Here is a 26,335-nt window from a genome sequence, read left to right on the forward strand (position 1 = left end):
ATGTGAATTAGATCTGAACAGTTTTTCACAAAAAATGAAGACACAATCAGTCTGAACAAGGAGCAGAGAGAAACCATCCTTGGGGACTCACTCAGGATTGCTCTCTGGGACTGATTGGCCCCATCCTCATCCAGTAGGAGGAGCTGCTCTCCAGTTCAGCTTTCCATAAAACTAGTGATTTTTACGCCCCAGGAGGGGAAAGGGGGGAGATCAATTCTTCACTTAGAACAAAACCTGCACTAACATAATAAATAATAAATTACTTATTAATTTCAACTACCTATTCTCCTGGTAGTTCAACAAAATATATAATAAATATTAGGTGTTCAACTTGACTTTGCCCCTGAAACAATTTAATTAAACTGCGTAATATCTACTTCTAAAATTTTTATGTACCATTTCTCCTCTCACTTCACTACCCATTAAATGTATCACTTCATTCTTAATTCTCTAGTCTAGACAGAGATCATTTGTTTTATTATTTTTAGTCCTTTGTACATGTTGACCATTGTGTCATCAATTTCCGAAATAATTCCTATTAAATCTAGACACACTTTCCTGTTTAATGAAATACAGCACAGCTAATACCACAAAAAAAAAAAAACATAATTATATTTGGCTATGTACTGGACATTTTATTTTAAAAAACATCATGCCAATGTTTTACGTTGTTAAAAATGCCATTGTTTCCTTTTTATCAGTTGTATTTTGCATGGAATTTATCAATTACATGCATGATTTTTTTTTTAATCCAGGAGAGGTTCTGTATTCCTTAAATTAGGAACCTAAAAGTTTGCAGCCACAAATCTTCATTGTCAAAAACCTATCTTAAAAGACTCATAGTGAAACATGGAACAATAGTGACAAAACACTTTGTCTTTGAACTTAAAATACAAAAGATAGTTTCTACAGTTTCTTTCTCCACTGGAAAGAATTTGTTATAAAACGCAATACTAGATTTTCTCTCATATTTACCTAGTGGAAAATTATAACCATTAATTTAAATCAAATTGTGCTTCCCTAGAAATATATTCACACTGCCAAAGGATTTAATAACCATTTTCCAGGATTATTGTCCATAGGGAAGCTTGAGTTTTTCCCTTTCTTGTCCCATTTGCCAATTTCATCAACGTAATAACTGTCTACTAATGGGCAAGCCAGAGTTGCACTGCTCCTTCTGTGTTGTGTATAATTCTCTTTTTTTTCCATTTTTTCCATTTTCATTGTTTTCATCAGTTATAAAATTTTATTTTATAAAGAATATGACATTCCAGGAAATTCATTTGATTTCTTCAAGTTGTGAAAAATTTTCTTGCTTATTTCCAGTTTGGTCAATATAGTGGACAGACTTTAAAGTGACATCCAATGATTCCAATGCTTTATGTGATACCCACCCTCTGAGTGTGGGTCGGACTATGATTTGCTTACTCTAACCAATAGAGTGCAGCACCGCTGGTGGGATGTCACGGATGTGATTATGTTCTACTGTATAAGACTCCATCTTAGCAGCCCGGAACTAAAAATTTCCCTTGTGAGCTTGATAAACAGCTGTGTTGGAGATGCCCACATGGCAGGGAATTGTGAGTGAACTCTAGGAACCGTGGACACTCCATAGGACCTGAGGGTGGCCTATTCCCAAGAGCCGGCAAAAATCCAGGGCATTCAATTCTATATCTTTAAAGAAATGAAGTCTTCTCACAACCTGAATGAGGCTGGAAGTGAATTCTCCCCAAGACAAGCCTCCAGATGATCTTGCAGCCAGCTGACACTTTGATTACAGCCTTGTGACCCTGAGCAGAAGACTGGGTTAAGTAGTACCTGAACTCCCTACCCCAGAGAACTGTGAGGAAATAAATGGGTGCTGTTTTAAGCCACCAAGCTTGTGATTTTTGTTATGCAGCAATAGAAAGCTAATAAAATTGGTAATGAAATCTTTAAATAGAGAATGTATAAAGTCCAATTTGCAAATTTTACTAAATGGTATTGTTCAATATAAGACTATTTGCATTGTTTCTAGATTTTAAAAACTTAAATAGATCACATCTCTGAAGACTTTCTATGGCTTTTTATTTTCTATTGCAAATTATAATTACTATCAATATTAGTTAAATTAAAATTTTATATTCACTTAACATTTTAAAAATTTAATCTAATTAAATATCTATATTTTAAAAACTGCATTCTAGCATTTCATATTCATCTACTTGCTAATGTAAAGAATTTTTATTATGTTTCATGAAATTTGTGTCTATAGTTATGAAATGCAAATTTAAGAGTAATATGAATTGCTTAATAATTTAAAATATTTCAGTCTCTAAGTGTAGCTGTTGCAAATACTGCACTAATGTTATTACCTCTGAAACCATAAATCATAACATAAAAAGAAAGAAGAAAACAGAAGTCTGCATTATCAGGAAACAGTACTTCATTATACAGGATTCTATTGCATTCATACTGAAAGGAGAATTAGCTAAGCTAATTAATTCATCTTTCCTTTTTAAAAAAATTTTTTTAATGTTTATTTATTTTTGAGAGAGACAGAGCACAAGCAGAGGAGGGGCACAGAGAGAGGGAGAAATAGAATCCAAAGCAGGTTCCAGGCTCTGAGCTGTCAGCACAGAGCCCAACGTGGGGCTCAAACTCACAAACCATGCGATCATGACCTGAGCTGAAGTCGGACGCTTAACTGACTGAGCTACCCAGGCGCCCCTCATCTTTCCTTTTACCAAGGTGCTTCGATGGCCGGCTCAAATCCTCTCCACAATCTTGAGCATTTTCTGTCTCTAATTTTGGCAGTGGACCACCTACTAATTTCATGGCATTCACACATGAGATTATAGGCCACAGAAATGGAGAAGAATTTCTCTGAGGCCTGAAGACACTAAACAGCTTCAAAGATGGACCACCATGATTCTCACTTCCTGATATTAATGCCTTTGTGTAGTCCCCTCCCATTTGGAATCATGGCTGGCCCACATGGCCAACAGAATATAGATGTACAGTGTGACTTCTGAGGTTAGGTCATAAAAGGCACTACACATTCCACCTTGCTCTCATGGACCACTTTATTTTGGTGCAAGCCAACAACCATGTCCTGAGGACACTCAAGTTGCCATGTGGAGAGGTCCCTATGGAGAGGAAATGAGATCTTCCAGCAACTAGCACTATGTGGCTGGCCAGCAAGTAAGCCACCTTAAAAGCAGATCCCCCAGCCCCAGTCAAGCCTTCAGATGACAGTAGTCTTGCCCCAAATCTTAACTGTAACCTCATGGGAAACCCTAAGCTAGACCCACTCAAATAAAGCATTCCCAAATTCCCAGTCCACAGAAACTCTATATATATATATATATATAAAATTGTTATTTCAAACCACTAATTTGGAGTAACATGTTATATAGTAATAGATAATACATAGTAACAAGAGTGATGGTCTAGGATGATTGGTCATATTGCTCCAATGCTAACTGCTGGGTGCTGAGTGACAGAGCCACTCATGTGTTTTGTTTTGTTTTGTTTTTAATACATTTACTTTCTTTGTGATGTACAGGGTCCTCAAAAGTGCAGAGCCCAGATCAAGTTTCTCTCTTGCCTGGGTCTAACAATGGTATTGTTATCAAACATGGTAGTGATCAAACACTAAGAACTATTTTAGACTTAGTATGCTTGCATGTATGTGTGGTGTTAATATTTTAGAGTGTAGGTACTATACTTGATAGTATATCTAAATATCTTAAAACAGTGGGAAACTTACAGCTTACACAATCTAGTAAAATGATTATTTCCCTAGTTCTACAAAGAAATTGGAAAAATACTGCATACAAAATAATTAGGAAAATATGGGAACCAAAATAACCATAAAATACTAATGACTACATTTATGGAATTAAAAAAAAATATAAGCAATGCAAAATTTTTTTGTTAAAGGCCACAGTTAACTATGAACATACTTTGTTCTTTTCAGAAAACAATGGTTCAGAAACAACATATTCAATCTGAAGTAGAGATAAATAAGAAATATTATAAAGACATATACACTAAATAGACATTACCAACAAAAACAGAAATTCAACTTTTCCCAAGACTAAGCATTGAAAAGAGAAGATCAAACTAATTTGTCTAGGATTAGAAACAATAAAATAAAACCTGGTAGTTAATTCTACACAGTCTACACATGAATAATTATTACCATGAAATCATGATATTTTTAAATCGTTCAAAAATAAAGCACACTTACTATAGGAAAAGGCTAGAATGTTAAGTACTCTGTGAAGATATGTCTTTTCCCTTTTCTTTTCACCTTCCTTTTCATCACAGGTAGGACAATTTGATCCACATTTCAAGGGTTGACCATGTCTTGTTGGCTAAAACTAATTTTAAACTTTGGTAGGAATTTAAGGAGTTCTAGCCCAATTCTCAGAAACTGAACATCAAGTCAGACTTATGGTTATCTTAGTGATGATCTGGGCCTCAATTCTCATTCATGTTCGTACTTTGTTCTTTTGTTTTCCCCGTTTTTTTTGTTTTTTTTTTTTTTTTTTTATTTATTTTTGGGACAGAGAGAGACAGAGCATGAACGGGGGAGGGGCAGAGAGAGAGGGAGACACAGAATCGGAAACAGGCTCCAGGCTCCGAGCCATCAGCCCAGAGCCTGACGCGGGGCTCGAACTCACGGACCGCGAGATCGTGACCTGGCTGAAGTCGGACGCTTAACCGACTGCGCCACCCAGGCGCCCCTGTTTTTTTTTTTTAATTTAAATTTTACTTAGTTAACATACAGTGCAATATTGGTTTCAGGAGTAGAATTCAGTGATCCATCACTTATATACAATACCCAGTGCTTATCACAAGTGTCCTCCTTAGCACCCAGCACGTATCCAGTCCTTCTCCCACCCACCTCCCACTGTCAACTCTTGTTTTTTTCTCTATCATTAAGAGTCTCTTGTGGTTTTTTTCCCTCTCTTCTCTTCTCCCTCTGTCATCTGTTTTGTTGTTGTTTTTTTTAAAGTTTATTTATTTATTTTAAGGGGTGCCTGGGTGGCTCAGTCAGTTAAGCATCCAACTTTGGCTCAGGTCATGATCTCACAGTCAGTGGGTTTGAACCCCAGGTCAGGCTCTGTGGTGACAGCTCAGAGCCTAGAGCCTGCTTTGGATTCTGTGACTCCTTCTCTCTCTCTGCCCCTCCCCTGCGCTCTCTCTCTCTCTCTCTCTCAAAAATAAAATTAAAAACATGAAAAAAATTTTTAAGTTTATTTATTTTTGAGACAGAGAGAGAGTGCACTCATGCCAGCATGAGTGGGGGAGGGGCAGAGAGAGAAGGAGAGAGAATTCCAAGCAGGCCCTTGCAGTCAGCGTGGTGCCCAATGCAGGGCTCAATGCCATGACCATGAGATCATGACCTGAGCCAAAATCAGTGGTCAGATACCTAACCAACCAACTGGACCACCCAGGAGCCCCATCTGTTTTGTTGTTCTTAAAGATTGGTTATCATCTGTACTCCAGTTGGGGGAATTGCAATCTGCCTTATTCTTGTGTCCACAAAGCACTTTTGGTATACATTATGTTCTATCCCTTGTTCATAAGGACCCCACCTTATTCTTGCCATTTTCCAACACTAAGAACACAGTCCCTGAACCCAAGCCAACCCCTGTGGGCATATTTGCACTCACATTCCTGACTTTGATAACCTACAAGACTGAGTTTTCCCTTATGTTATCTGCACTGAAAATAACTGCCTGCCTGAATTTTCACCTGTTAGTGTTATATCTCTATGAAATCATGCTCTGCCTGGACGTCCCCCAAATTACCAGCTATAGTTCTTTGAGTGTCTCTCTTCTCTGTACCTATCCCAACCTGAATGGTGGGTTTAATTCAAAGTCCTGTCTCTTCCATACATCTTGTCAAGCTATAGTTAGCCAAATATAGTCACTATAGACTACAACCAGTAAGTAAAAATCAGAAAAAAACATTTTTCTTAAAAGAGACAGAATCACTTAAAAATTAATAACAATTTTTCAGAATGCTCTAGCAACAGTAATACTTTCTCTAGGATCAAATTAACTACAACCTTTTCCTCAGACAAAATACTGTCTCCAAATTCTTGATAAAATGTATGTATCTGAGACACTACTGTGCAATACGTATTTAAGACTATCCTGGGCTAAGGATAGAAACTAATAACAGATGTTTAACAGAAGGATTTTATATTCTGAAATTCTAACACTAGAGTTAGAAGCCAAAATACAGTTTACTTTAAATAGACTCTTCTAACAAGATGATGTATGAGAAAAGAGGAGGAGACAGTTCTTTCTATAGTTAGAAAAGTAAACATCTCTGAAGTCCAGGTAGCTTACGGGTGTTATTTTGTCTACTATTCTAAGACTATGATATTTTGATTTTCATAGGAAGAAAACTAAGTACACTTTTTCTTTGTCAAACTTTAATGTAATATGATTTGATTATTTATAATCTATTCCAATCAGGTCTGCAAAACTCCTTTGAAAAGTCTCTATATTTTGACAACAATTTTCTAGGCGTTGTTGAGAGTAAATTCCAGCTCCAATTTCATGTTTATCTTCAATCCCGACAAGTCAGTTCTAGCATAAATATTTTAGCTCTGTGGAGTAATGTAAATTTGCATAACCAACTTAGTACAACAAAGAAACTACTGATTAAATCGGTCCGGGAGCCATGCAAAATGCTTCTTTAAAAGCAACTATAGAATTTCCTGATTGTGGTACTACAGAACGAAGTCTGAAAACTTTGAATTAAAAAGGAAGCTGCTTACAACTGGGTAGTACACATAAAATTTGATGTTGACAAATATATATGAAACCTCTCCCTGCCTTCCCTTTTTAACAGTGTTCTTTTTTTCTATTACAAATCAGTGAATAACTGATGCTTTTAAAGAATCTGGCTCATCAGATATGTTCCAAGAAGCTTTTCAAATAGATAGCAAAGCATATAAAATAGAATGGTAGTTCTATGGTATTTAAAAGAGTTTTGACCAATAAAGATCGTCTACTACCTTGTAGATTGTGGTACTACCTGTGGAGATCTCTTCCGAAAGAACTTGAGATGAATTCAAGTTATACCCACAGATACCAAAAAGAATGGATGAATAGCACTTACAGCCCCATAGCTGTCCTCTAACATAACTGACAATAAGGATTTTGATCTAACTTTTTTAATTTGTAATATGTAGGGATTGTAAGAGGAAGGAAAGAGGTAAGAGCTATAATATCTCAATAGCCAAAAGTATGAGTACACAAATATTGACTAATATGTAACTGATTACATGAGGTCTTTAAAAATAATTGTAATGATTATTAGTAAGTACCTTTTACTAGGATCTTGAAATGTGTTAATATAACTACTTTTATATACCCTGGTCCTAAAATATACCCAATTTCCAGCAAAATCAGTTTTCATACATTTTCTGGTTGAAAAAACAAAAACACACTGTGTTATAAATTTCAACTCAATCTATAAATACTGAATAAAGACAACGTTTTACTTGGGGAGAAATTTTCTGGGAAGTAAGATTTAAAATGAGATAACGTTTAACCCAAACACTAAATTTAAAAATAGCAGTATGAAGCTAAATACCAAATAACTCTTGGACAACCAAAATAATATGTTATTTTGAAATGTGTCCATTTTCAATAGCTCTAATATAATATTTATACTATTTAGGAGAAGATATCTCTTACTTGTAAGTCTATCATTTCATTAAAAAAATACAGATGTCACTAAGGAAGCTGATTCATAACAACTTAATTCCATAGTCAGTGTTTACTCAGGAAAAGAAGTGATGATTTGGCTAGCAGAACAAGGTACAGTAGCAGAATAGCGAGTCTTCTGAGCCTAAGTTCAGTAATGTTACTACATCACTGAAATATTTTGGACAGGATTTTTACTACTCTATGTTTCTGTGCTACATGTATATAGCATATGATTTCTCTATATAAGAGAGAGATATACATATTAATATTTTGTTAAACTGTTTATATCAAACACACAGCTTTGGTATATAAGTTAGAAACTGACTCAGTTGTGCAAAGAAGGTCATGTTAATATTTACAAAGGCCTAAACTTGGATTTTGAAGTTTTCTATGCCTATTTTGACTGTCAAAGTGTTTCATACCATACATAGTACAGAAAGTGAAGTAATTCATTTGATCAGCTTCTGGCCTTAATTTCAGAGACTTTAAAAACCTGTGTAAAATATCCCATAAACGTTATGGAGTTATCTAAAAAGGGTTACTAGTTTTCTACAAATTACATTGTAAAATTACTTCAAACTGAATCGTGTTCTATGTTTGTAAGACTGCATACTTCTATCTACCTAAAATTTAAGGAAATGAGAAAATTTAACACAGAGAAAGAATAATCAGATTAATTAAAGGAGAGTGATAATTATAATAAAGTACATCTTCTAATACTAATACTAATGATCGTAAACGAAATGACATGGGATCCACATAGCAGTACCCTAGCAAAGCATGAACCCACACTTCTAAATAGCTCTGAAGTCAGCAGAAATTTTGAATTAACAATCCTTGACATATGCATAGCCAAAAGTTTCTTAGATACAGGTACTTTTAGATTTCAGTATTTCTACGACTTCTATTATATTCTTCCAGACATAAAGATTTCTGTCATCATCTTTATGGTGGCCTGGGATGCTTTAGTTCTGCAGCTGTGTTTGAATATCAACTTCATAAATAATAACAAATAATATACATAATTTAATCAATTACCAAGAAAAAATGGCCATATTTATATTCCACACACCTAATATTTTCCACACCAGAAAGTGGACACATCATCAAAAGGTATTTTCCTTTCACTGCTATTAAAACAGTAATAAGTAACCATTCTTCTCATGGAACATTAATAATCTAAATTGAAATAGAAGTTTCCCATGATGCATAATATCCCATGCTAATACGTTTGCCCTTATTTAATGTCAAAGCTATTTGAAGATGATTTTACTTGTAATAAACAGAACATAGGGGAGCATTTATACATAAGATACTATTCTACACAGTGTCTGAGGTCAGCATTGGCATAATTTGACTTGCGGCTGTAACTGTATCTTAAAGTACTGTGATTTCCTCAGAAACATGGCCAAATAATTTAGTGGTAAAACCAAGAAAAAGTACATATAGCATACATGACATATTACAGCACCAGACAGATTTTCTACTATAAACACTGTTTAGGAAAAATGGGATACATATGCTTTTCAAATATAATTTTCCCAAGGATCTAAATCTGTGACAAGGGCATATGTTTTTAAAGGAATAAAATTTTACAAATTTTATAATGTAAAGAACAGTGAGATCAACCCAGCAATCACTCCATTCATTATTTTTCCACTGTTTTCTTGAACTTCTCTTTTGAATTCAATAGCATCTGTGGGATAATTTTATAATTCTTTAGAGAGTAAAAAACCAGAAGCTATCTATAAATTTCCATGGATAATTTTATAGTTCATGATAGAGTAGGAAACTAAAAATTACCAATACATTTTCAAGATAAAGTTAATATCCACAGAAATCCAGCCATATTAATAAATGAAGTTGGTAGCTATGTAAGTGGCATATTACAAGGGCTTTGGGAAAATACTCTATTTTCTCAACAATGCCTAAAATTCCACCATTGCAGATTACTTAATTTGTCTTAAACTACACTTAGAATATAATTACTAATGGGTAAGGTAACAGTGGAAGCATTAGAAGTAATTTACACAATAACCATAAATAACTTTATTCATTCTTTCACTAATGTCATACTTTGATAGGAGAAAAAAGGAAAAAAATAAAGATGAAGAATGGAGAAGACAAGAATAAGGAAGATAAATTTCACCTACTGTCAATTTTGAGAGCCTAAATCTGCAGTTAGATAGATATTTGCACATGATAATTAGAGAGGTATTTCTGTTGGGGTATATACGAGGACTTAAACAAAAAGAAATAACATTTTGCAGTATAATGGAGTGTAATTAAATGAGATGGTATACAGAATATTTATCAGAGTTCTTAAGAACTAAAAATGGTGATGGTAACAATAAATGCTGGAAGATTAGCTTTAAAGTTGAATATAGATGTAAGAAAACAAAATGGCTGGCTTATTTTTAATTTCTTGACAGTTTGGTAAGCTTTTCTTATTAAATTGAATTTTTGTTTTAAGTTTATTCATTTTGAGAGATGGAGCCTGAGCAGGGGAGGGGCAGAGAGAGAGGGAGATACAGAATGTGAAGCACGCTCCAGGCTCTGAGCTGTCAGCACAGAGCCCAGCCCGATGTGGGGCTTGAACCTACGAACTGAGGTCACGACCTGAGCTGAAGTTGGATGTTCAACCGACTGAGCCACCTGGGACCCCAATAAATTGAAATCTTTAAAGTGGAACTTTAAAACAATTTTATCACATTTTGGCCAAATATCATGAAAAAAATTAATCATGTTCTAAGCAGTGTGAGTAGCAGACAGCAGAAATACCTAAGGAGGAAGGAAAAGGATCCTGGGTTTATATTCAGAGAAGCTGAGATAAATTTCTGGTTTTACCACCATTATCTACGTGATGCTGAGCAAGTCTTTGAACATCACTGAGCCTCACTCTCCTCACCTATATAACGGTGACGTTAATACCGATTCTAATCTACCGTCAAGAAGTACTGCAAAACTCAAGAATAAAATGCTTTAAAAGGATATGAATATTCTGGTGAGATTTGTTCTCTTTTACAATTATTATCAAGCCTTTTTTTTATACATACCAAAATTTTAGAAAAGCTGTTATGAAAAACCCAATTTCCTTCCTAATAGACTAGAGAACACAGTGTAGCACAGAAAGTGTTACCCTAATAAATACCTCTGGATAGCAGTAAAACAACACAAGTGAAAAGGAGGTGGCTAGTTAGCTAAACTAACTCAGCCAGGATAACATAAGGATGCTTCCCTGAACCACAGTCTTCTCCTTTGTTAAATGATGGGGATGTTGGATGATGTCAAAATTTCCTCCCATCTCTGAAATTATTGTATCTGGCAAAATTCACTTTCCTTGATTTTTTAAAATCTGAAAATATAAGAAGCTGCAGGGAACTAGTTTCTAAACTAATGTCTGAAGCAGGCATTCTTAAAACCTGTAAAATATGAAGGTTAATAGTGATATCATTAGTATTTTAAATTGTTCATGTATTTTCTGTGACATTTAGTTTCTTGTAATAGGGATAAAAGTCCCTTCCACTGGTCTATTAAATGGTTAGAGAAGTGTTATATTTCATTATTTTTTAAGCTAAATTTTCCTTCATAATCTCAGATATTATTTGATAAACTGTTAAGGTGGCAAAAGTTAAATTCTATTGAATGAGATATATTGTGGATAACAAGAACAACTACATTTATATTTATATAGGTGAGAAATATGCATATAATTAGATTATATCGCTCTGAACGGAACCTCAAAAAATAAAAATTGAATTACCTGTCTTCCCTTAAGACCCTTCTTTCCCCGGATCCCAGGAACACCCTAGAATATACAGATGTCAAAAGTAAACACTTGTTGAATAAATGAATAAGATATTACAGATCTTTTCTTTCTCAAACATCAATTAATGAAGTATCACAAAGAGAAAACTGAATTATTCTCTAAACTGGTATGACATTCAGAAAAGCTTCAATATATTAATTTAATTGAAGCGGCTCTTTTTCTCCTTCATAACAGAATCCTGATTTTATTCTGGAATGCATCCTATCTGTACTTCCAAATGGGATCCTACCATTCCTCCGGTGATAGTTCTTTGTCCAGAGGTAGGCACACAACCACATAAACAGGAAGGTCTCATTTTCCAAAACCTAAGGGACAATTAACCTCCTGTCTCCCTACCTCTTCGACTGGACATAAATGAAAGCACATTTAGCCCTTGCACTGACAATTCTGCAACTGGGTGGGAAACCTGCCTTAGCATAAAGCCAACATTAGGTGAAGCAAAGTGGAGAGGATGGTATCACTGTGCTAAAGATCATATTGTGCCTACATCCCACCTAACCTATAGATTTCTGGTTATGTAAGAAGTAGTAGGGCATAATACTTAAATGCTCAAGCACTGGAGCCAGAACATCTGTGTTCAAATCCTGGCTCTGCTCTTATTACCTGTGCCTTGCATATATACAACGACCCAGTAAATCATTTGCTATCATCGTTACCATCATTATTAAAAATTTCCTCATTTTTAAGCCAGTTTGAGTTGGGATTTTCTGTAACTTGCATTCTAAAATACCCTCACTTATATAATCACCTTGAGACTCAGACTTACCTATAAGCCTTAGAGACTAAGAAATCTGCCAAAAGCATGTAGCATGGGATTTATAGGCACACAGAGTTAACTTAGAGGATATCATTGGTGGCAGTAATCCATCGACTTTCAGTTCAACAGTGTTTGATAAAACTCATCTAATGTCTTATCAAAAAGCACGGGTGAGTGATAGGACTCATTTCATTAAGACTTTATACATCTTTACATAATATAGCCAAACTTTTTTTTAAGAGATAAGGTAATTATTTTTTAACTTTAGTAGGGCCACTAAATCTCAGCAGGAAACCTAAGGACTGTACAGACAAAATTATATAAACACTTTGTCATATATATACACGCATACACACGTTACTGACTTTCAGGAAGGAATTCTCTCTATTTGTTTTTGGAAGGGATTAACATTATACTCTTTTTTTTTTCCTGCCCTTCTCTACACTTCTTCTCTACTCTCTTCTCTACACGTACACATTTTATAACACAATAACAATACCCAGTTAGCTATATCATTCATAGTTTAATGAAAATTTTGAAGTAGCCAAATAATATTAGGACATGGCACCTATGATAGCCATAATATCACAAAATGGTCTTACATTTATGACTTGAGACAGGTCTTAATATTTTCATATAGACTGGTCAAAACTAGTGAGTATGATTATAGGCAGTGTGCCTAATGATGGTCAGTGATAGGATCCTCAGATTCAAGATAATAACATTTTGCGAGGACATATAATTTTGCTTTATTTATTACATCATTAACTAGAAATAAGTTCATGTCTAAAGGCCAAGAAAGGATTGCATCATGTGCAACAGAGTAATAAAAATGTAAACTGTATATACTCCTTTGGGTGAATGAGAAGCATTCAATTCTTTGCATGATAGATTGGAAACATGAACTCTAAGTCTGCTGTATCACATGACAATCAGGTAGCTTAGTTGTGGGATTACACTGAAGATATTTCTGCAAGTGAAAGAAATGACTTGCATATTCATCAAGGGAAAATATTCACCTCATCTCACCAAAGAAGAATGAACACTTTGATTGCCACAACAGCACATTTAAATTCTGATTATTTCTTCTCTGTCAGGAAATTCACAAGTCATTACAAGAAAATGTAATATAATTCACTCAAACTGACTGTATGTTTGAAAAAGTCATCTAGCAAAGAATAATTTGGTTTACTTTCATTTGCAAAAACCAGTTTCCAGAAATGAAAACTCTGGCCTAACCAACATGCCTACAAATAATAGAGTCAAATGCTAAATTCTGAATATGACTATATTTTCAAACCTTATGATAATATACTAATATTATTCAATTCTATCTTTTTCAGTGAATACCGACAGTACAAATGAAGTAATGCAATAGAAATCACTGAACAGTACTGAAAAGTAGACATGATGAAGTTGGAATACCAAAACTCTGTACTTAATTGTTCCAAGATAACAACCATTTTGCAAAGATTCTATCTTTATTCACAAGAGCCTGTATTTATGAACAGCTATCTTCCATTATTAAATTAAACAAAAATATATCTTCTGAAGCTGAATTATTTACTATACGTTGTATTGTAAAGTACAAGATCTGTCAAGAGTTTGCACTTAAATACTAATGAATTACAAGATACAATTTTCATGAGTAGATATTTTAATATTTCAATTTGCATTTTTTAAAAATTAAATTTAAAAAAGCAAACCAGAGATGCCTAGGTGGCTCGGTTGGTTAAGTGTCGACTCTTGATTTTGGCTCAAGTGATGATCTCACAATCATGAGATCCAGTCCCATGATGGGCTCCACAGTGGGCATGGAGCCTGCTTAAGATTCTCTCTCCCTCTACCCCTCTCTCTCTTTTTTAATGTTTATTTATTTTTGAGAGAGACAGAGACAGAATGCTAGTGAGTTAGGGGCAGAGAAAGAGGGAGACACAGAATCCGAAGCAGCCTCCAGGCTCTGAGCTGTCAGCACAGAGCCCGACATGGGGCTCGAACTCACAAGCTGTGAGATCATGACCTGAGCCGAAGTCGGATGTGCGACTGACTGAGCCACCCAGGCGCCCCTACCTCTACCCCTCTCTTGCCCCTAACTTGCGCATGTTCTCTTACAAATAGATAGATAAAAACAAATAAATCTAACCATATATATTTGTATCACCTTATTTCCTTAAAACAAATTTGGTAAAATTCAAGAGAATCTAATTATATATCTGATAGGTGGTTTTTCTTAAAAGGTGGTTTGCTTCACACAATAAGATTACCTATCTGATAAGTGCTTATGACCTCTGTTGTCCTATCCTAAGCATATCACTTTAGAAATAATATTTGAAGGAAATGCACTTACTCTTTCTCCTTCAGGTCCCAGTTGTCCTACTTCTCCAGGAGAGCCAATAAAACCCTTAAAGTAAGCAAATAATCTTTTCATTTGAATACTTACCCTGTAAGGAATTTCAAATAGAGATAATAAAATTATTCCATAATAGTGTGAAACTATCAGGCTTAACAGAATAAATAACTTCCCTTTGCCTTATCACCTTCCTTCCAGAAGTTACAGATTAATCTTTACATTAAAAAAAAAAAAAAAAAAAGTAGGGAACATAACTTAAGACACAGCGGCCAATGAAAATCAAGACAATCCTTTCGTTGAATTTTATAGTGGGCAGAAAAATATATAATTAATTAAAATTTAAGGCAGAATGGAAGTATCAAAAGATATTAAGTAGCATGAAGGAAGAAGAGATCCATTCCAATGTGGCAGAGGTAAAGTCAAAAAAGTTTTCAAAAGATACTGACACCTGAGATAGGACTACAGCGTAGCTAAAATCCTGACAAGCACAGGATGGAGAAAGAACACTGCCAGCAGAACAATTACAGAAAGCAGAATCAGAGAATTTCAGGGAGTGTCTGTAAATGGTAACAGATAGCATTATACTTGTAAGATGCTTTGGAGAAGAACAAAAACCCACTGTACCTTAAAGAAGATTCCAATTGGTCAGACAACCAAGGGGTATTTATATATAACAATGCAAGGTACTTTATCCTAACATACTTTAGTTATAACCTAAAAGTAAATAAAGAGGTAAATAATCTCTTTACCAATTTAAAAGGTAAAGTGTATGATAGTTTGGAGAGTACATTAAGATGAGACTTAAATTTCAAGCTAAGAGTTTTAGACTTTATATTTTAGACAACTGGAAGCTACTGCCTTTAAAGGATTGTGATAGTGACCTTAGGTTAGGTTGTACTTGCAAAATATTAATCTGTTGGCAGGATATAGAATATGTCTGAGGCAAGAAACAGTGAATGTAGGAAAATCTATTAGAAGGCTCTTTCAATGGTCCAAATTTGAAGGCTTATGAGCTTGGATTATGATTCTAAAACATTATTTTCAGAATCACCAGCTACAGATAGCCTCAAGTTTAAAAAGACTTAACTTTTATTTTAATACATACAACTGAATTTTCTCTTATAAATAAAAAGAACAGACACCCTAACTGGTATACACTTATCACTGAACTAAGAAATCAACTGAAAACTCAAGAGAAAGTTAGACCTCTATTCGATATAGCCTGAATAAGGTGCAAAAACATTTTAAAGATTTTAATGAATAATTACATAGGTATTTCATAAAGGTTTCCTGAGAATTATCATGCTGATTCTAACAGAATATAAAATGTCAGCAGCACCCACCAAAAAAGTCACACGGGGTTGTGATCATTCTCAAGACTCTGTCCCTAATCTACAGTTTAGTGTGTAATGAAACAAAGAACATTTAAAAAAATATAATATATATGCTTTTTTGTTTTAGACTGAAGGTTTTATATCCAGTTAGAGGCAATTTTGTGTCACCAGTGTGCCACTAAAAGGTCAGGAGAGGCCCTACATACTTCTATTGTTTGAGGCACCTTGCATATTATTATACAAAGAATTGCCAAAAGAGGATTACAAAGTGATGGTCTATTTTAAACATATGCACTTAATGTAAAAGTAATTATCATAACACCACAAAATGAAATTAAATAATACTGCCAGTCAAAAGATCATTTATCACATGATTCATAAAAATATTAATTTACAGTACATAGTATGTGGTATAGTGCAATAACAAGATACAAACCAAATAAAAAAACCTCTTATAATCCTGTCAGCATGTTTTTGTGATTTTTGTCCTTTTAACCAAATGTGGAAATGTGGATTTGAAGTTAATGTTAAAAGTCTACATTTGAGAACCTCTGTGAATAGGAAGCCTAGAGAAACGGACTTCTTGATTCTTCCTGTATTCACAAAGGAAAATTAAGGAACCAAATCAATTAAATCAATCAGAAAAGAAATTATATTTGTTATTTTGAAAAATGTTTTTTAATGTTTATTCTTTTTTTTTTTTTTTTTTTTTTTTGATAGAGAGAGACAGAGCGTGAGTGGGGGAGGAGCAGAGAGAGAGGGACACAGAATCTGAAGCAGGCTCCTGGTTCTGAACTGACAGCACAGAGCCCGACACGGGGCTCGAACTCACAGACCATGAGATCATGACCGGAGCTTGTTGGACACTTAACCGACTGAGTCACCCAGCTGCCCCTAAAATAATGTTTTTATGAAGCTGCTGTCAAAACCTAAAAATACAACTTAAAAAGGGTTACAACCCAGACTATAGTTTCCATACAAATGAAAAAAAAAAAAACAACAAAAGGATGTCTAACATAATGCAAAAGGATGTATAACATACAGTGGCATAAAGAAGAACTTCGAAATAGAGGAATCATTGAAGCAAGATGAGAAAATACAGTAAGAGAAAACTGCAAGGTGCCAAATAACGTGTCTTGGTGGTACTAGCTAATGCACAGAAGAGACTCTCAAATTCCAATAAAATGAAAGAGTCTGCAAAGAAAATGCATGCTATATGATGGGCACTGTGGTTTAAGAATGTTAAGCTCAACAATAGCCAAATTATGGAAAGAGCTTAAATGTCCATCAACTGATGAATGGATAAAGAAATTGCGGTTTATATACACAATGGAATACTACGTGGCAATGAGAAAGAATGAAATATGGCCCTTTGTAGCAACGTGGATGGAACTGGAGAGTGTGATGCTAAGTGAAATAAGTCATATAGAGAAAGACAGATACCATATATTTCCACTCTTATGTGGATCCTGAGAAACTTAAAAGAAGACCATGGGGGAGGGGAAGGAGAAAAAAAAAGTTAGAGAGGGAGAGAGCCAAACCATAAGAGACTCTTAACAACTGAGAATAAACTGAGGGTTGATGAGTGGGAGAAAGGGGAGGGTGGGTGATGGGCACTGAGGAGGGCACCCTTTTGGGATGAGCACTGGGTGTTGTATGGAAACCCATTTGACAAAAAATTTCATATTTAAAAAAAAAAAAAGAATGTTAAACTCAAGGGGACACCCGAGTGGCTCAGTCGGTTAAGCATCCGACTCTTGATTTCAGTTCCGGTCATGGTCTCACAGTTTGTGAGATTGAGCCCCACGTTGGGTTGACAGCACAGAGTCTGCTTAGAATTCTCTCTCTCTGCCCATCCCCTGCTCATGCTCTTTCTCTCTCAAAATAAATAAATAAATAACAAACAAAAAAAGAATGTTAAGGTCAGGTGGTTATCATAACTACCTTAATTGCAAGTTTTATTATCATTATCTAATAGGATTTTTACATGAAGGAAAAAAACCAAAAAAGCAGGTCCTTCTAACTCCAAAGCTATGTTCTTGACCACTAAAATATCTTCTTCCCGGATCCAAGTCAATATGTGCTTTTGGTACAGTTTCTAATTAAAAAAATATATGACTTGTCCCCGCTATATTTTCACTTAATGCAAGAGTAGAAACAGTATGAAATAGAGGTAAGAGTACAGAATAAAGGTGAAAAGACTTTGGGTCTACTTCTAGCTAGCTATGACTTTGCCAAGTCATGTAAATTCCTTAGCTTACTCTTTTCTCATCTGTAAAATTCCTTCACAGGATTGACAGCAAAATAAGAGAAGAAAATACATATGAAAGTATTTGAAAATATTTAGGAATTAAAGACATCATTATAGCACATACTGTGTAAATACATTATGCTTTATTTCAAAAAGGCATTTTAGATAATATAAGGCATGCAGGTAGATTCTGGAAAATAACTTGCCATTAAAAATAGAAAATTTTAAAAAACAAAAATTTTAGTTTACTTTTTAATTTTTCTTAGACTACCTTTGATTTTAATGTGTAGGACACTATATAAGATATAACGGTAATTATTTTTACTCCCTTAATGATTTAAAGTGACTAACAAAACTCCTTAATGGTTCGGAAGTACAGTGGTATATTCTCGATATGATAAGCTTATTTTCTTCTTTTCAGATATATATAGTTTTTACTCCAGATAGTTTTTGCATCATATTATCTCAGCCTTGAAATTAATATGAATTCTGTTTCCTCTTCATATTTTTTATCATGATTTCTTAGGTCTATAGACTTCATATATAAATTATACTATAGAGTATATTCTAACACACCAGACATGCTAGGAGCCAGAAAGTATAGAAAAGAATGATGTAAAACTACTACAAGAGTGCTTTCTGTTGCCATTAACAGTGAATGTATCTATTAAACAAATGAACTTCTTTTTAGGCTAAACTGGCATTATATTCAAAGCTCCTACACAAGTGTGAAACTGCTAACTATTTTATATATTTCATCCTACTTGTATGCAAGCACGCTTACAAAATGATGAAAATGCTTACTTACTCGTATACCTTTAGGACCTGGATTACCTTCTGGTCCAGCTACACCCTAGTGTGAACAAAAGACATCATCATCACACTACAGTATTTTGAAAGCATTGTTGATAAATAAAATGAAATGGGTACATAAAGAGGTATCATTTTTCACAAGTATAAAATTCAGAACTAGGTATACTTAATGAAGACTATATATGTTCAAGAAGTTTTAGCATTTCAGAACCAAAAGAGGAACTATATATATATATATATATATATATATATATATATATATATATATATGTTTTTAGACAGCCAAACAAGGTAGATTAACACACATTATAAGATATAAAAAATAAATTTTAATTAAATTATTTCTCATTGGAAAATTGTATTCTTTTAAAACACTTCTAGTTAAAATATCTAAAATATATTCCCATAATTTAAAAAAATACATTTTAACTTCAGATCAATGTCCATATGCTTGAGCATTTATATTTTATGTTTCAGATAACATAAATCATCACTTGGTGGTAAGACTGTAATATACAATACCTTCCATGTATTTTTAAAGGCCCAAAATGTGGAATTTTGTTAACTATAGATTACTTTTTGGCATTTCCATTTCCCTTATTCTTGAGAATAAAAAAGATATTATAACTATAGTTTTTTAGTATGCTAAATGAATAATCAATTTCAAGAGTAAGCCTTCATGAAAACCTATGAAAGAAAATTTATTCTGTTAGTAATCTACAAGAAATAAAGTTATAAATTAGAGGGAAATAAATATGAAATAATTAGAATGAATTTTCAAAACCATATACAAAGACTTGAATTCATTTCAGATAAAAGTGTTTGGTAGTGGTGTATACAGCACTATCAAACTCTCAAGTTTTTATAACTCTGCTATTAAAAAATAATACTTGTTATCCAATCTTAACTCTTACCATTACTTCATTTTAGTCAGTGGCAGTATTGTAAAATCAGCCACAGGATTGTTTTAAAATCTTATTAGACCCTTGGGCATTTTAATTTTGAAGGTTCCACTGTATCACATCATACATGTTTAAAAACTCTACTCCAATTTTACACATAACTTTCTACAGTAAAATTCTGGAGGATTTTTATAATTTTGATTTTGAATTATTTTGCCATGAGTAATTCATTATTTAATAAAAGTAAACCAATTATTATTTGAACACTAACTCTGAAAATCAGAAAGTGCAATGCATTAATACAAAGGAACATAAAAGGAAAAGTATAAATATAGTTACCTCACCTGCCTGCCAGGGTAACCACGTGAACCAATATTACCAGTGAATCCTGGAATTCCCTGAAATAAAAAAGAAAATAAATAAAACAATACAACAAAACCAAAAGAAGCCCAAGGAAACAAATTTGGCACAATTATAATATTCAAGTTCAGAAAGAATTTTTTTCGCCACAGAAGGACCAAGGATCCTACACATTGTTTATCTGGCTGAAATCACCTACTTGAAATTAAAATGAGCCAAAATGACTAAATAAATGTAAATAAAACTGTTAGATTAGGGCTCTAAATGAGACATTGGTTATTAATGATAAATCCAGGATGGAAAATTCCAGCACTACATAAATAAGACACCTATTCTAGAAAGAGTTGGTACATTAATTTCTTTCTTTTATTTTTTTAATAAATGTTTATTTATTTGAGAGAGCACAAGCAAGGGAGGGTAAAGAGAGGGGGAGAGAGAACTGAAGCAGGCTCTGCACTTACAACAATGAGCCTGATGTGGGGCTTGAATTCATGAACCGTGAGAACATGACCTGACCCAAAGTAGATGCTCAACCAACTGAACCACCCAGATGCCCCAAGAGTTGGTACACTTCTTAATAACCAGTGTCTTTTTATATTGTCTCGTGTCTCAATCATTTTCTTACCTCAACATCTTGCATGTTAAGCATGATGTCTTTAATGTCTGAGCATGAGCCCCAGAAGACTAAAAGGGGCAGTGAACTTCAGAACCAATCTCTTCTTCCTTCCTAAGATAAACTTTTTTTTTATAGCAAGTCTGATTAAGAAATGGATATTGAGTGGTAATTACCTCAATCATGATATATCTCTATCTAAAAATTCAAACAGTAACACTGGAATTGTAAATTCATTTAAATTTTTCTTTTTTGTTTTAGAGAGAGAGAGACAGCATGTGCAAGCAGGGGAAAGGGGCAGAGAGAGAGAGATAGAGAGAGAATCTTAAGCAGGCTCCATGCTCAGTGCAGAGCCAACACAGGGCTCAATCCCATGAACCTGATATCATGATCTAAGCTGAAACCAAGAGTCGGATGCTCAACTGATTGAGTCACCCAGGCACCCAAGTAAACTCATTTTTTATTTATTTTTTAAAAAAGTATGTATTTGAATTCAAGATAGTTAAAATACCATGTGGCATTGGTTTCAGGAGTGTAACCCAGTGATTCATCATTTACATATAACACCCAGTGCTCATCCCAACAAATGCCCTCCTTAATGCCCAACACCCATTATGGTTTGCCTCCCTCTCCGATTTTATCTTATTCTTTCTTCCTTTATCCTATATTCATTTGTTTTGTTTCTTAAATTCCACATATGAGTTAAATCATATGATGTTTGTCTTCCTCTGACTGACTTATTTCACTTGCTTAGCATAACACACTCCAGTTCCATCTATGTTGTTGCAAATGGCAAGATTTCACTCTTTTTTGACCACTGAGTAATATTTTATTGTGTGTGTGTGTATATATATATATATATATATATATATATACACACACACATACATGAATCTGGATGCAAAAATTCTCAACAAGATACTAGACAATCAAATTCAACAGTACATGAAAAGAATTATTCACCATGATCAAGTGAGATTTATTCCTGGGCTGGAGGGCTAGTTTAATATTTACAAATCAATCAGTGTGATATACCTCATTAATAAAAGAAAGGATAAGAACCATATAATCCTTTCAATAGATGTGGAAAAAGCACTTGACAAAATACAGCATTCTTTCTTGATAAAAACCCTAAAGAAAGTAGGGGTAGAAGGAACATACCTCAACATCATAAAAGGCATATATGAAAGACCCACAGCTAATATCATCCTCAATGGGAAAAAACTGAGACTTTCCCCCTAAGGTCAGGAACATGACAGGGATGTCCACTCTCACCACTGTTGTTCAACAGAGTACTGGAAGTCCTAGCCTCAGCAATCAGACAACAAAAAGATATAAAACTTTTACTCTTTGCAGATGACATGATACTCTATGTGGAAAACCTGAAACACTCCACCAAAAAACCGCTAGAACTGATATGTGAATTTAGCAAAGTCGCAGGATATAAAATCAACGTACAGAAATCGGTTGCATTTCTATACACCAATACCGAAGCAGCAGAAAAATAAATCAAGGATTTGATCCCATTTACAATTGCACCAAAAATTGGAAGATACCTAGGAATAAACCAAACCAGAGATAAAAGATCTGTATGCTGAAAATTATAGAAAGCTTATGAAAGAAATTGAAGACGATGCAAAGAAATGGAAAAACATTCTATTCTCATGGATTGAAAGAGCAAATATTATTAAAATGTCTATAGTACCCAAAGCAACCTACACATTCAATGCAATCCCTATCCAAATAACACCAGCAATCCCTAACAAAATAACACCATAATACTACCCAAAGCAATCTACACATTTAATGCAATCCTTATCCAAATAACACACTAACAAACAAACCTAGTAAATTCATTTTACATTGACAACTTTGTATTTTTTATTTTCAAACAAGGTTTGCTGAAGGCAGGCTGATATATAGAGAATCAAAGGCATAAGAAAGGAAGCTTCTACAGGCCTAGACCATCAAGAGAGAAGAAATATCTACATTTGTTTTTACTTTCATTGATACACTATTTATTCATTCATTCATTAGTTTATTCAGAGTCTAGATCTGTTAAATAATTCTTGAGCCAAGGAAATGCCAGAAGCATACATGTTGAACTGCCTTTACCTAACCTCAAATGGTGACAGCAAAGGTAAATTTCATGGATTACTCATTTATTATGTAAAATTCATTTCCTTCTTATTGTTTTTAAAACAGATAAAAGACACTAGCCCTTTGTCCCTCTGCTCCGAAGCACACAGAAGAGTATTACCTCCAGTTTAAGTAGAAAAATACTATAAAACGCTCCCAAATTTGGAAAATCTATAGAAAGAGAAGAGCAAGGAAAAGACAAATGGAGGATCATAGGTAAAGTTTTGGCCCTCCCATTCTATTAGATATGAAGGCTTCTTATATGTCTTTATCTCCCCTTTCCTCAGAATCTCTCTCAATTTTGTTCTCATTTTTCTCCCTCCTTTCCTCTTCCTCCAACAATTACCATTCATTGAGCACTTTTTATGTGTCAATCACTATGCCAAGCACTTTACATATATCCTACATCTATGAGATAGATGCTATTTTCTCCATCCTCCATTTGGCACAAGATACAGAGAAGTTATGAAAATTGCCCAAGATGCCACAGTGAGTAAGCAGCAGAGCCTGGATATGAACTGAGACAATCTGACAAAAGTTGTGTCATGCACACATACATACATACACATATCATACATACACATATATATGTACATGTACATATAGACATTCATCCATATATATATGGATGTATATATATGTATATATGTATATATGTATATGTATTATACATATATATACACACATCATATACATATGTATATGTATATACATATATATATACACACACATGGCAATGGACAATTTAACAGAAAGTGAGTGAACAAGTGGATTTCTGAGAATTGCAGAATAAAATTCTTTTTTTTTTTTTTTTTTTTAGTGTTTGTTTATTTTTGAGAGAGACAGAGACAGAATGCAAGTGGGTTAGGGGCAGAGAGAGAGGGAGACACAGAATCTGAAGCAGGCTCCAGGCTCTGAGCTGTCAGCACAGAGCCTGATGCGGGGCTCGAACTCACCAGCCGTGAGATCATGACCTGAGCCGAAGTTAGACGCTCAACCGACTGAGCCGCCCAGGTGCCCCTCTTTTTTTTTTTGTTTGTTTTTTTTTGAATCCTTATTTATTTTTGAGAGAGACAGAGAGGCAGCAGAGCATGAATGGGGGAGAAGCAGAGAGAGAGGAGACACAGAATCCGAAGCAGGCTCCAGGCTCTAAGCTATCAGCACAGAGCCTGATGCGGGGCTCGAACTCACCAGCTGTGAGATCATGACCTGAGCTGAAGTCTGACACTTAACCGGATAGGCCACCCAGGTGCCCCTGCAGAATAAAATTCTTATCTACATTTGGAGAGATTTAGCCTATGAATTTCCAAAACCATATTTACATACTAAATATTACCTTCCTACAATATATATAATATTCCTATAATAACATTCATTTAGCACCTATCTTATGCCAGGCACAATTTCAAGTATTTTATATGCAATATCTTATCTAATCTGCCTAGACCCTAGAAAGTAGGTACCATTATTTATTTTACAGATTAAAAAATGAAACATAGAGCATTTGTCACCAGTGGAAAGTCACTCAGACAATAAGTGGGAAGCCAAGATTTGAGTCAGCAAGTCTAATTCCAGAGACCACCATCCCAGGCTGCTTTCCTGGTATTGTGCTAAAGTGCACATAACTTCCAATATTACTCTAAGGAAATTCTAATTTAATTAGGAAATTAAATCTCTAATTACGAGATTTGCTCCATTCTATTTACAACAAATTCCTTTATCCCTCATCCAATTGTAAAATACACAGGCCTATATCCAGACATTCACAAAACCTTCTATTTGGTTATGCCAATAGAAAGAAGTGAAACAGATTTAAAAGACTGCTTTTATTCTGTAGGTCACTGTCTGGCTAAGACCAACCATCATCCCTTTCATTCCTCTCCTAGCCAAATTAGGTAAATTGAGCTCTCTATTAAAAAGCAATCTGTTTTAAGACATAAAGGAAATCTGACTTTGAATGGATTTTCATAGCGGGTATTAAGGCAACATGTAGAGATTTAAGACATTCCAGCTGCAAAGAGAAATACACAAAAGAATTCTGCTGGATGCCTAAATTCTGCTATCCTGGAATAGCAGTAAACAAAGTAAACAAGTAAGCCTTCAGCATAATCCTACATGGCATAAACATGTCTAAGCCAACCACACCCTAAAATCACTGTGACAACCACAGAAGCTCAAATGAAATTCAAAACAAACACTACAACTCAATTCACTATGCACTTAAACGTGTTAAAAACAAAATGTGGCCCACTTAAATCTATAGATTGAATGGAGCAGTTTAGACACAAAGTTGTATCTTTAGACCCTGCAGAAATAAGGAATAGGAAACCTGCCCCAATCCTACTTCTAACTTCAAGCATTAAAAGCAAACACTCTGAGACTATCAGACTTCATCGAGAATCCCAGCACTGCTACCAAGTAGAATTAGTAAAGTAGAATAATAATTTCGGGATCACAGGATTATTGTGTAAAGAAGACAGAACAATGTGTAGAAATATATTTAAAAGTGGGTAAACTGCAATAATTCTTAGTGTTGGTATGTATTAAATTAGTTAACATGTGGAAATATTCAATAAATAATTATAGTACTAGAAGTTGTAGTTAATAGTAGGTACAGTTTAGTAGCTAATAAAGATTCAATAAATGGCAGTTCCTATTACTAGAGCTTGCACAGATGATACAATTATTTTCCAAATGTTTGTCCACCGATTTGTAGATACTTATAAATTTTCCAGAAGTAAACATCTCCTACCAAATTAGTTATGATCCTCTTAATTTCTACAGTGTTTTCACAGTTAAAATGCAAAAGGGTTTTAATTGTATTTCACAGTTAACACCAATTTTGCCCTTTTTTCTGGAAATAAATAGAATGAAAAGCAATAACTGATTCCAAAATACATTTGCCAACCTTTAAAATTGATTTTAGATGCTTCTAAAACACATACTTCACTCAGAATAATAACCAATATACTAAGAACTAGGTTATAGGGCTATGAGGTTATATAGGTTATATAGTTGTGAGAACACCCGTTAGTACTGACGGGTCAATTTTTCACTTACTTGTGAAATAATTAGGTTTTCTTCATTAGAATTCATACATTTGTGCCAAAGCAGTTTTCTAGAAATTTTTTCTTTTCTCCCTGGGGACTAATCCCTCCTGCCTTTCTGATTTTTTCCCCATAAATGTTTTCCAGCCCTTGTTTGATTCAAGAAACTGAGATTACACCTATTACAGGTACATGCATCACTTGTTATATTTAGTAATT

The 26,335-nt window shown here is 34.3% G+C and overlaps 1 protein-coding gene across 1 annotated transcript in view; it reads right to left on the reverse strand.

The window, feature by feature from the left end:
• COL24A1 (collagen type XXIV alpha 1 chain) overlaps positions 1-26,335 on the reverse strand; it is a 404,395-nt gene that overhangs the window by 300,815 nt on the left and 77,245 nt on the right. Inside the window, exons 9-12 of the mRNA XM_042952735.1 lie at positions 20,302-20,355; positions 19,051-19,095; positions 14,655-14,708; positions 11,485-11,529 (exon numbers count right to left, since the gene is read on the reverse strand). Of these exons, the coding sequence (XP_042808669.1) occupies positions 11,485-11,529; positions 14,655-14,708; positions 19,051-19,095; positions 20,302-20,355 (198 nt within the window). The remainder of the gene's footprint in view (positions 1-11,484; positions 11,530-14,654; positions 14,709-19,050; positions 19,096-20,301; positions 20,356-26,335) is intronic.

The sequence above is a fragment of the Panthera leo genome, chromosome C1 (assembly GCF_018350215.1).
Source record: "Panthera leo isolate Ple1 chromosome C1, P.leo_Ple1_pat1.1, whole genome shotgun sequence".
NCBI lineage: Eukaryota > Metazoa > Chordata > Mammalia > Carnivora > Felidae > Panthera > Panthera leo.